General features: G+C 45.0%; 1 protein-coding gene across 2 annotated transcripts in view; it reads right to left on the reverse strand.

Annotated features, from left to right (window-relative positions):
* Positions 1-12,211, reverse strand: part of SYNE1 (spectrin repeat containing nuclear envelope protein 1) — a 346,443-nt gene that overhangs the window by 16,007 nt on the left and 318,225 nt on the right. For both annotated transcript variants that reach the window (XM_087817695.1, XM_016211560.2), the window contains 7 exons: positions 10,770-10,952; positions 10,416-10,553; positions 7,584-7,775; positions 6,172-6,505; positions 2,871-3,013; positions 887-1,013; positions 171-382 (listed from right to left, as the gene is read on the reverse strand). In XM_087817695.1, the coding sequence (XP_087673821.1) occupies positions 171-382; positions 887-1,013; positions 2,871-3,013; positions 6,172-6,505; positions 7,584-7,775; positions 10,416-10,553; positions 10,770-10,952 (1,329 nt within the window). The remainder of the gene's footprint in view (positions 1-170; positions 383-886; positions 1,014-2,870; positions 3,014-6,171; positions 6,506-7,583; positions 7,776-10,415; positions 10,554-10,769; positions 10,953-12,211) is intronic.

The following is a 12,211-nucleotide window of genomic DNA, read 5'->3' on the forward strand; positions in this document are numbered from 1 at the left end:
ACTCTGATTAGGGGTGGCTGGCGGGAGGAGAGCCTTCCTGTGCCATTCTGCTGGTAATTTCCCCGCTGCTGTGTCACAGCGACGTGGCTGGAGCGAGCGGCTTCGCCTGCCCAGGCCTTCCATGCTGCCGCTCTGTCTGGCCGCTCTGGGAAAGGCCAAGGGCAGCTTACCTTGAGCTTTTTGATCTGGAGCTCGATGGACTGGATGTCAGTGCTGAGCTCCAGGCGCCGGAGCCGCTCCAGTTCCTCCTCCGTGGCCCCCAGCCAGGTCCAGATGTTGTTCAGGTCAGAGCCGAACTGCTGCCACTTCTGGAGGTTCTGCTTCATCCTCCGCTCCTTGCTCAGGGCCTGAGCCTGGATGAGCTCCCATCGGTCGATCACACCTGGTGAGGCAGGGCGCACACACAATCATGGGGTGTTTGCCATGTGCCGCGGTTAGGGAAGGCCGTGAGCCCGCGGGGGGCTGACTTTACACAGCAACAGGAAGAGGAGGAACCCCGCCGGCCTTGCCTGTCGCCCCAGCTGTAAATAACAGCGTCGCGGCTGAGCTCTTCCGATCTGATCTGCATTTTTATCTAATGTGAAAGAAATGAGCTCCATGGCTCTGACGTTTCCAAGAGCTTTATGAAGCAACGAGCAGCGGGGCCCGGAGATAACGCTCAGGTCTTGGTCTCGGCCTGAGCGCTGAGCGCCTACACGCAGCACGCCCGGCTGGCGGCGCCAGAGGCAGGCGCGGGAACCGCAGCACCTCTGCCACAGGAGACCACGGGAACTCGGAGGGAAGTTCTCAGGACAGAAAAGCGTGGGGTGAGGCGCGTGACCCTCAGCTGCCACAAAGCGCTTCCGAGCCCCGCTTCCCTGGTCTTGGGGGGCCGGCGCCAACTCACCGGCGGTTTGGGCTTCGGTGCCGTCCAGGTTCACAAAGCCGGGGAAGCTCTCCTCTTCCTCCTTCAGCTTGTGCCCCAGCCTCCTCACCGAGTCTATGCTGCTGCTGCACTCGGCCAGCAGCTTCATCTGTCACAGAAAACAGGCCTGTCACCGTCAACTCCTCGCATTCCCGCGAGCGCAAGGGCTTCTGGGGAAATGTCTCTGTAACGCCTCAAAAAGCACAGCGCCTGCGCTTTACTTCTCTGTGCCACTCGGCTAGAAAAGGCCAATTTCAAAAACATGCTTCTAAAACGTGTGACACCTTCACAGACACAAAGCAAGGCCTCGAAGATACACTTTGCATATGTGGTTTTACATGAGAAGTCCTCAAAATTTCTTTGAAGTTTATGAATCAAGACAGACTCGGCCCTGCCCAGGTAGCTCAGTTGGTTAGCGTGATGTCCCCATATGCCAAGGTTGTAGGTTCGACCCTCAGTAAGGGCACATTCAAGGTTCAACCAACAAATCCATAAATAAGCGGAACAACAAATCCATGCTTCTCTCCCTTTCTCTCTCTCTCCCTCCCTTCCTGACTCTTTAAAATCAATAAATTAAAAAATTATAATAACAAAAACAGACTAAACCCATCTTGGATTTAAACTCAGGGCCCTCCGCTGGTATTACATTAGATAATTTTTGGCAAGTTGCTCCCTCTTTCTCAAACCGAAAAGTGGAAACAATAATATTACCACAAATCTCAAAGGAAACTTTTTTTTTTTTTGCAATAAATAATTAAAATACTTAAAAGCATAAAGCAATATTGAAACCAGCTGCTTCATGAGAAAATTTAAGCATCGGTTAATAGGCAGTAAGGGAATAAATTCTAACATCAAAGGAGAGGCTTCCAACTCCATGTTTAGCATGCACAGTATTCAAAGCTTAAAAGAACAGAGCATTTTAAGGCATGCCTGCTACACTGACCATACAGTTAGCTTTCGAAGCCTTCAACGAATCACATTGCAATTAAATGCTTTGATTACTTTTGACTGAGGTTGAGTATAGTCTCAGTGATGTCAGCATGGTCCTCAGGAAACTATATTATATTTTGAGAAAGGAGGTTTCACTCTAATAGAAGTCAGTACAACAGGCTGGGTTGGATAGGAAGTGAACCCATGATTGATGACTCTTCTGTAACTGTGAGGATATGAACATCAGCATATATAACCGGAATGGTTCTCTTCCCTGTGTGAGTTGTTGTTAGACTTCGGGAAATTAATATTTCTTTCCTTTCATTAGCAATCTTTGGGGTGGGAAATGAAGATGTGAGGCATGGAAGAGATTTACTTGTGGGCTCTCTTGCTTAAATATGTGCAGGGAAATAGGGAAAAAGATTCTGTCAGTAACTTTAGTAGAGCAAATAAAGTCCTTATATACTTTCCTAAGAGTTTCTGAAAAAGGAACTGTAATAAGCACACTCTCTTGCCATCTTTTCCACAAATCCCTCTTGTTAGGACTGTTTTCTGCAGAACGAGAATTCTAAAAACAGCAGATTAAAACATTCCCAAGGCCATCCAGTGAATCAATAAACCCAAGAAAAGAACGGAAAAAATTCCACGTTAGTAATCTATTAGCCCAAATCTGCTGCTCTGAGGATAACCATGGTCCAAACATTATTAGCTGGATTTGGAAAAGTGCCTAATCACTTTCAGGAGCCAAAGCATTTTTGTTGCTTTCAATTAAACAGACTTCACGAAGTTCTCTGTGTAAAGGAACAGGCTGGTCATTACAGTAGGTTAGTGGGCCCATGCACATCCGGCTCGACTCAACAGGTAACTCAGGTAACCTGCCAACAGGGTTTTGTTTTGCACATCCATGCCCCTGAGTTCAAGGGCAGTGTGGTGTTTGGAGAGCTCATAAAGCCCTTGTGCCCCAGACAAATTGTTCTCTGTCACACAACTGTGATTTCCAGGCACCTGTCGGGACCTGGGAGGTCGGGGTACTCACGTAGCCTCGGTAGCTGGCGTCCAGCTCTGGCCCTGTGGGCGTTTTGCTGCGGATGATATCTTCTGTTTGCTGCATCCGAAAGCGGCTGTCATCCAGGGCTTTGCCCAGTTGTCGGATCTGCGACTCTAAGGCACTGGGATCCCCTGCAATGTCAACCATGAGACTTTTTACAAGCTTTTGCAAGCTTGACATTCAAGAAGTTTAAGAAATTATTCAGTTAAAGCTGTATAGAAATGGCATGTGTGTGGGTAATTATAAAGCAAGCTTAGTACTAATGTGCTGTTGAGTTAGAGATTTAAATGACCAGACAGATGAGTGTTTCACTAAGAGTCCTAGCCCACTAAATAGAGCAAAAGTGCTCTGCAGGGGGTGCTAACAGCTCCTGAGTCATCTACTCCCTTGAAAATCTGCATGTTGTGAGCCGTGAAAGGCCTTTTTAAAAACCTACATGGTGTCTTCTGAGGCAGTTACTTCTCACGCTCCCTCTGCAGTCACTTATCAAGCAGAAAAAGATTTTTCTTTCTGTGTCTCCGTAGAAGACAGTGCCACTGACGTGCCAGGTGGCTCTGTCATTCACTTAAGGCATGACTTCAAGTCAACCAAGAAAAGACTAGCTCAAGGTAGACGTGAATGGAAACACCAAACTGGCAATGACGCGCTTTTGTTTAAAAGTAGAATCGAAACCAGGAGAGAGCTAAGATTTTAGCATTTCCCTCTGGGCTTGCTCTTATTCAAAGCCTAGAACTCCTGGCTCTTCTTTCAAAGAGGAAACACCTTTCAGCAAAAGTATTTGTGTGCATGCGTGTGTGCGCATGTGTGCCGTCTGTGCCTGCATGTGCGTGTGAGTGCACGTGTGTGTTGTGTGTGCGCGTGTGTGCGTGCACTGCAGTCTTTGACTTGAACAAGAACATGGGCTGATTATCAGAGTGAAGCTGGCACAGGGCGAAAGCAGAGCAAATATTAGTAAGCCTTATGAATTTGGTTTTTATGAGGCTCCTAAATACACCTGGAAGAGGTCTCTGACTGGGGAATCGCTCAGGCAGTCGTGTTTCAGTAACGGTACTTCGTTTCCTGCTCTTTTGTTTTTCTTTAAAATTTAAGTGCAAACTAACAAGCCTACAATTCAATATCAAGGCACCGTGTTCAAACCCTCCTCTCCACCCTCCTCCAGATTTCTGACCCTGAACCACAGACAGTTTGTCTAGTGCAACACTGAGCAAAATTGGTTTCATCTTCATTTCTTTGATTTTTCTTGTTTCAGGAATCATTCTGTCCCGAAAGGAAAATCTAAGCCTTAAGATACTGGGGCACAAAAGCTGAGACTAGGGTTCCCACCGCCTGCTCCCTGCTCTTAGTGGACGCCACAGGGCCATTAACGAGACTGATCGCCATGACGGGACTCTTTCCCTCCCAGTGTGCTCGATCCTTCAAATCTTCCTTTTGGTGTCGATCAACTAAGTGTTTGTTCTGTTTTGTTTGTTTGTTGTTTTCCTGGTACAGCGGTCAGAGGGGAAGGTTCTGCCGTAACATGCTAGTGCCGCAGAGCCGTGAGGGGGACAGGGCTGTGCTAAGGGGGGCTCGTGACAGGTGAGGGAGGGTGCTGCTTCGGCGGAGCGTGCCTACCAGAGGTATTTCTGATGGCACTCTCTGTGAGTTTTACATAGGCCTCAGGGCTTTCAGGGATCATGACATCTGCAAAAAGAGCACAGTCTAAGTTGACAGGTAAGTTGTGGAAACACTGACTCCCTTGGGGCAGGAAAACGAGTTTCCTAGAGAAAAAAGGAAGTTAGTCTGTGGAGACAGAGCGTCCTGGGGCCGCAGGAGTGTGAGCACGCTCACCAGAGTCTTCCTGAACTGAGTCGGAGCATGGCCTCCCACTCACTGAGTGTTTTGGGAGCCAGGCACTGTCAAGCACTCATTTATCCTCATGGCAACCCTACAGTGAATGGGAGAGTCGTTCCCATTTTATTGATGGGAAAACTGACGTCCAGGGGAAGTCAGTTACTTCTCCAAGTTTCAATAGCTACTAAAAAGGCAAAACTGAAATTTCAGACAGATTCTAGAGGAGTGCTGAAAGGGGCCAAGAGCAACGTGAGCCGCACGCATAATTTCAAAGGTTCCAGTAGCCACATTTTAAAAGTAATAAGAAATAGATGAAAATAATATTTTACGAAATCAATATATCCAAATTATAACCTGTAATCAACGTGTTAATGTTTGAACTTCTTTCTTTGCGTCAGTCTTTAAACTTCGTGTATTCATGCAAGTGCGTCTGACACAGCAAAGCTCAACTGCAGTCACAGTTCAGTGCTCGACAGTCACACTGTGGCCAGTGGTACGTACTGAACAGCGCTGCTTTAGGTGCAAAATTCCTAACTATTAGACGATACGATAAAGATAAAACAGGAATGAGAGAAGCCGTATCTTTCACTAAGATACCCAGGCCAGAGAGTCACCTCAATCCCAATTCTATCACTCATCAGTTATGGAGGGGACTTCTCATGATTTGTCACATCCCTTCCCTTCTATTTCTAATGCTGCTTGTTTAGTTCAGGCCACCATCCCATCTCTGTCCTGAATTATTAAAATATTTCCATTTCAACTCTTTTCCCCCCAATGCACTTCCCTCCATATGGTATCAAGACAGGTTCATTGAAAATATGCCTCTGATCACATCGCCTCCCTCCTTAGAGCCCTCCCGTGGCTCCCTATTACCTTCAGGATAAAACCAAACTCTTCCCATGTGAACAGGCTGCTCTATGACCAGGTCCCAGCTGGCCTTTCCACCTCCTCTTTGTCCACTCTTTGCTCCCCTATCAGCATTGTCACTGTGGACAAACTTCAGGTGACCAAAGTACTGTGGTTGGTCATAAGCTGGGATGAGTGCCCTTTCCTTTCCTCCTCTGAACACTCGCCTGACCGACTCCTTCTCATCCTCAGGTCTCGGCTCACGGGTCCCTTCCCTGGAGCCGCTCCTCAGGGCTCCGGCTTAGCCATCCCTTGTCTGTGCTTCTGTATCTCCCTGTGCGTGTTATATCCTAGCGCCAAACCTGTCTTACTGTGTGTTCCTGGCACGTAGCAAGCACTTGTCACATGGTAAGACCTTAAGTACATGTGGGATAAATCAACGGTCATGTCAACTTTCATATCTGATAATCACATGAACGTCCAATGTTCCCTTATGCACAATATGCCCTGATGGGAGAAGGGAGGAGATTCTGCTGAGCTTGCAGGTTTCCAGGACAGTCTCCGCTCCTGTCTATTTCCTTTCAAGCTGGCGTGAGGAAGGGCTCTCTCCTACCTGGTAGGCCAGCAGCTCCCCTGAGGTAGAAATCTTTGTCTTCCTGGCCCTCTTCATCCTCAGAGGGCAGAGCTCTGGACACGGCAGACTCCAGATCACGGCTGAGGTCGTAGTCATGGTCCCACTCCAGGGGGATGGAGTCCACGCTGGCCGGGGTGTCTCGTCCTGACCGCTCGCTCCGGAGGGGCTGGGCGAGGGAGAGGGAGGGGTTGGAGGAAGGCTGGGGGGACAGCACGCTGTCCGCGGAGGTGTCCTGCCAGCGGAGGTCAGAGAGAGCTGCAGAGTCGTCCAGCTCCAGCTCCCGGTCAGAGAGGTCGCGCTCATCGTCTGGGAGCTGGAAATGCAGTCAAGCCAACTGTTACCGCAGCGACCAGGGGCCCCTCTCGCGTCTCGCTCTGCCTCTCGCCAGATCTCAGAGCTGAAGCTCATCTGGGTCTCGCTCCTACCTCAGTGGGGATCATTTTAAACTTCCTATCTTCAAATAAATGAGAATCTTGTGATCACTTCTACAAATGTCTACAAGTTAATCTAACAAAGCCTCAGTTTTATCAGCGCTAAAATGGAAATAATATTACAACCTGCTTCGAATAACTGGTGTAAGATTAAATAAGATGCTGTAAATAAAGGCAACCTAGTACCACGCTAGCAACACAACCTGGGCACAATGGCACATGTCAGGAACAGAAGGAAATCACTGGGAAATCTTCACTGGTCCTTTGTAAACTTATATCCCAGATACAAAATATAGTTAACACGGAATTTTCCAAATATTTGAATAATGACATCTCAACATTGAGATGTGAGTATGGCAGCAATTGAGGAAATGGAAGAGAAAAGAAATTCAGTTAAACAACCTCATCAATAGAGCAACTATTTGTATTGTTCACCTTCATCTCCTTGTTTCTTCTAGAAGGTTCTTTATCTTCCACAGAAGATGTGTGCCAAGTACTCTTCTAAGCTATCTATCATCTATCATCTATCAATCTATCTCTACCCATCCATCTATCATCTATCAATCTATCTCTACCCATCTATCATCTATCAATCTATCTCTCTCTACCCATCCATCTCTCATCTATCTATCAATCTATCTCTACCCATCCATCTATCATCTATCTATCAATCTATCTCTACCCATCCGTCTATCATCTATCTATCCTCATTTCATGCCCCTAAACAATCCTTTCTACAAGGTGGGTGCTGTTACTAAACCAGTTTCACAGTGGAGGAAACCGAGGCAAGATACGTGACGTCACTTGCCCAAGGTTGCGTAGCCAACATGCCCGAGCTGGAACAGGAAGCCGGGCGCTTTGGATCCAGCGCCCAGGCCCTGAGCCACTATACAATGCTACTGAGCCCCACATCGCGATTTCTCTTTAGGCTGAATGGCAATGAAAAATGGCGCTACATACAGGCAGGCGGATCAGCTTCTTGTGGTATCTCTCCACGCGCCCGAAGACCTCCTGACAGTAGCGCCGCAGCTCGTCCAGCTCCTCCTCGATGACCGCCGCGTCCAAGGGCTCGCTCTTTTCAATCAGCTGTTCTCCTTGGGCGATGATCTGCTCAATCTTGCTGTGGTTCAGCGAAATTTCCTGCTGAAAGGCCTAGGGAGCACAGGTCTCATGTGACTTTTATTGTTCACATTGACATGAAATAATTATAAGACATATATTTAGAAAAACCATGTAGGGGATACTGAATTTACCATGTACAATGGCAAGCCAAGAGGCTTTTACTTTGTAAAGTCAAACATAAAAATTTTAAGTCAGAACGAGTTGGAAGTGGAATCGTTAGAATCTGATGACCAGAGAGGTGCCTTTGGCTCATAAAATCTACTACCATGGACAGTGTGGGCAGAAAATCACATGAGAAAACATTCAAATCCATCATGAAGTTAATAATGCTGGTTATCCCTGGTGAAAATCAATTATAATCATTATAGTGCCACTGAAATAAATGTGGTACTTTAAAGAAATATATTGACTATTTTAATTTTCAATGTCTTGATCATACATTGTACACGACTAAGAGAAACCAAGCCAGTGACAATTTCATAAATTCTTCTCAGATGATTTTTATTGTTTCAGGAAATAAGCAGGAAAGATTAAAATGATTTGGAAAATAAGGAAGTCTAGAGGATCATTTAGGCTCATTTTACATGGTTCAGAAGAGTTAAGCTACTTGGGACAAGTTTCAGGGGATAAATTTTAATTCACAGGAATAATGCTGGAATAGTCAATACTGTCCAATAATGAAAAGACTGAAAGGGGAGAAGAGAGGGAGAAGAGAGAAGTTTTACGACCCTGCCAGAGTCCAAGAAGAAAAGACTTAACGACCACTTGGAGGAAATTTCCTGCCAAAGGCTGTAACTATTGATTTGCCTGTGAAAAAACTTGGGGGAGTCAGGGTGGGAGAGATGGGGAGAGGGGTTGGGAAGAATACCAGGTTTGACTATTTTATGATTTTTTCATCCTGATAATATACTAACGGTAACTTCCTTGTGTTATTATAACAAACCTAAGGTTATGGGCATCATGATTATATATTTTTAAAATCTGTTTAACTGTCTTGGGAGGAAAATTTCATAAGACACATTGCAAATTATTCAAATTGTTAAATACACTTCCACTTAGAGAATCCTTCTGGCTAATGTACTATATGTCCCTCCTATTTAAGTTATTAAGTAGCCACTGTGGCTGAATTATATATATAGTAAAGCATATAAATTTTTAAAAATTAACTTGGCATCTAAAAATGTAGACTATGTGGAATGAAATCTCAATATGAGAAAGTTGTATTTCTCTGAAGCACAGAGGTCAAATAAACTATCTGAAGGAGCTAGAATAAATCAGAAAACAAAAACAAAAACACAACAGCCACCAAAAAAGATCTCCAATGCCAGTTATCAAGTTAATACTTAAAAGTAGTATGTTAATGGTAGTTATCTATAGATAGTGCTCTTTATTTCATTTTTAATATTTTTTGTATTTTTTTTCAATCAAGAAGAACTAATTTCTTGATCTTAGGGAGGATTTTATGAATTTGACCTCAAAGGCAAAAGAAGTAAAGGTGAAAATAAATGAATGGGACTCTATCAAACTAAAAAGTTTCTGCACAGCAAAAGAAACCACCAACAAAACAAAAAGACAAGGAACCGAATGGGAGAAGATATTTGCAAACAACAACTCTGACAAGGGGTTAATATCCAAAATATATAAAGAACTCATACAACTCAACACCAAACTAACATACAATCCAATTAAAAAATGGGCAGAGGGCCTAAACAGACACTTCTCCCAAGAAGACATACAAATGGCTAATAGTTATATGAAAAGATGCTCAACACTTCACTAGCTACTAGGGAAATGCAAATAAAAACTACAATGAGATGCCACCTCATACCTGTTAGAATGGCTGTTACCAACAAGATAAGTAATAACAAGTGTTGGAGAGGTTGTGGAGAAAAGGGAACCCCCATTCACTGCTGGTGGGAATGTAGACTGGTACAGCCACTATGGAAAACAGTATGGAGGCTCCTCAGAAAATTATGAATAGAGTTACCATAGGACCCAGCAACCCCTCTTCTGGGGGCCTACCACAACATTTTGAAAACATTTATTTGCAAAGACATATGCACCCTATGTTCACTGAAGCATTGTTCATGGCGGCCAAGACATGGAGACAACCAAAGTGCCCCTTGATAAATGACTGGATAAAGAAGATGTGGGACATATATACAATGGAGTACTCCTCAGCCATAAGAAAAGACGAAATACTGCCATTTGCAACAACGTGGATGAATTTTGAGAATATTACGTTAAGTGAAATAAGTCAGACAGAAAAAGTAAAGAACCACATGATTTCACTCATATGTGGGATAGAAAATTGAAAGCAACAAAAGAACAGACAAGAAAAACAAATAAAAACTCATAGACACAGACAACAGAATGGTGGTTACCAGAGGGAAGGGGGTGGTGAGGAGTAGAGGGTAGAGGGGGTCAAATATATGGTGACGGAGGATGATTTGAGTGGGTGGTGGGCACACAATGCAATGGAAAGATCGGGTGTCATAGAAACCTAAGCCGAAAGCTCTATAATCTTATTTACCAGTGTCACCCCAATAAAGAAATGAAAGAGAAAACTGAAAAAACAAGTTAATCATTATCATCGTCACCAAAGGATCTAAAAAGCCCTCCTTTAGGATTTCTTCACACGGACAGCTTGAAGAACCGCTCGTCTGTTACCTTGAGTTGCTTTATTTTCGCGTGGACGTCGCACTCGGAGAAATGCTCAATGTTAGTGAGCTGTAGGTCCATCTCCGTCAGCCACACCAGGATGCTGTCCCGCGCCGTCTCGAATTCCTCCCGCTGGCCGATGAAATGCTGGGCGCGAAGGGGAGACAGTGAAAATCCAAAGGCTGCCTCCCGAGACGCACCGCCACCCCCATGGCCTCTGGGCGGTGAGCCGTGAGGACCTGCCCCCTTCACTGTGTGATGGACCCCGATCCCCTCTCGCCATCCCCGTCTTCCAGAATCAGCACCGTTCAAATGGCCCGTCCCGTCCTCGGGGCCCCTACGCGACGGGGGGGGGATGAAGACCTTGAGTCTGCGCAGGATGGAGCTGACGCGCCTCTGCAGGTTGTCCCATCTCTGGTTGCCTTCGTGGACCATCTGCTTCAGGCGACACGCGGAGTCGGTGCGGTTCTCCCTGGCCAGGCGGCGGTACTGCTTGTTGATCAGCTCCAGCTGGGTCAGGCTCTCGTGTACCTGCCGCTGGAAAGCCTAGGGCCACAGAGAGGCAGGCAGGTGAGGGACAGTCACACAGGGCCCTCGGCAAGGACGCCTGGGCTTCAGGCTGCAACGTCAGGGGGCACGGGCGGTCCCAGTGTCACGACAGGCAAAGGACAATCTCTAATGAGCGTATAGGTCCCCTTGTTAAAGGAAAGAAACGCAATCACTGTGGCTTAAGGAGAGGGGGTCGATCAAACAAAAATATAATTGAGAATGGTAAATACAAATAAATATATACATATATGTAGAAATACACATACAGATATAATGTATATAATATACACTTAGACATACAGAATTTACACATATACATATAAAATATAGCTTCTGGGCTAATTAACAGCCAGAACAAAATTTTCCCATGAAACAAACTTATTACAAAAATATTTATGATGCTGAAATGAGTTTGAAATGCTCAAAATCCCCATGTCAACACTGAGAAAAGATGTCTACAGAAGAACTGTCTCTTTATTTGTTAAATATGTAATTTCCTAAAAATTCAGAAATTGCCTCAATTCTGGTGTCCATTAAAAAAATTAAAACTATCTTTTGTAGAATGTCCTTTAAGTGCAAGCTATTATGAACATTTAAGAGAAGCAGTTTAGTAAAATACAAGTAATTTTATATCGAAAAATGTTTGGATCATGCTCTATTTTTTTGTTGCTCCCATGAATGACTCAGTTTTTATAAAACATTTAGAACTGATGTAGCTCCTTACATGGTAGTGTCTATTTATTTCTTTTTTTAGAGAGGGGAAGTAGGGGAGGAGAGAGAGACATTGATGTGAGAGAGAAACATGGATGGGCTGCCTCCCATGCGCCACCTGGGCCAGGGCTATTTACTTTTGAGGTTACCTACGCATGGTCTGGAGTTTCTGAAGATAAAAGACTTTCTTCTTTCTCTCTGCAATCTAGCATAGCCCTAGCATAAGAAACACTTGGCCAAGAGAAAATGAAGCTTTTTTCCCCCTCAAACTCTTGTGTCTGACTTATGACTGATTTTCATCTTGGCCTTAGACAGAAAATTGTATAATTATTTGGACCAGCCTCATCTAAGTCCCAGCGTTCAGCTTCCTTTGGCTCATCACACTGTCCACATGCTGCCCCATTTCTGCCTCTGGAATGGTTTCCTTTTGAGAGTTGCTTTAAGAGCCTTCATCCTAGTAAATCAAATCTTCTTTTCTATAAAACTTTAAATTATTGCCCCAGAAAAGGAGGTGGTAATAAAAGTTCAGCTTTTGCTATTACTGG

This window comes from Miniopterus natalensis, chromosome 5 (genome assembly GCF_054644295.1).
Source record: "Miniopterus natalensis isolate mMinNat1 chromosome 5, mMinNat1.hap1, whole genome shotgun sequence".
Taxonomy (NCBI): domain Eukaryota; kingdom Metazoa; phylum Chordata; class Mammalia; order Chiroptera; family Miniopteridae; genus Miniopterus; species Miniopterus natalensis.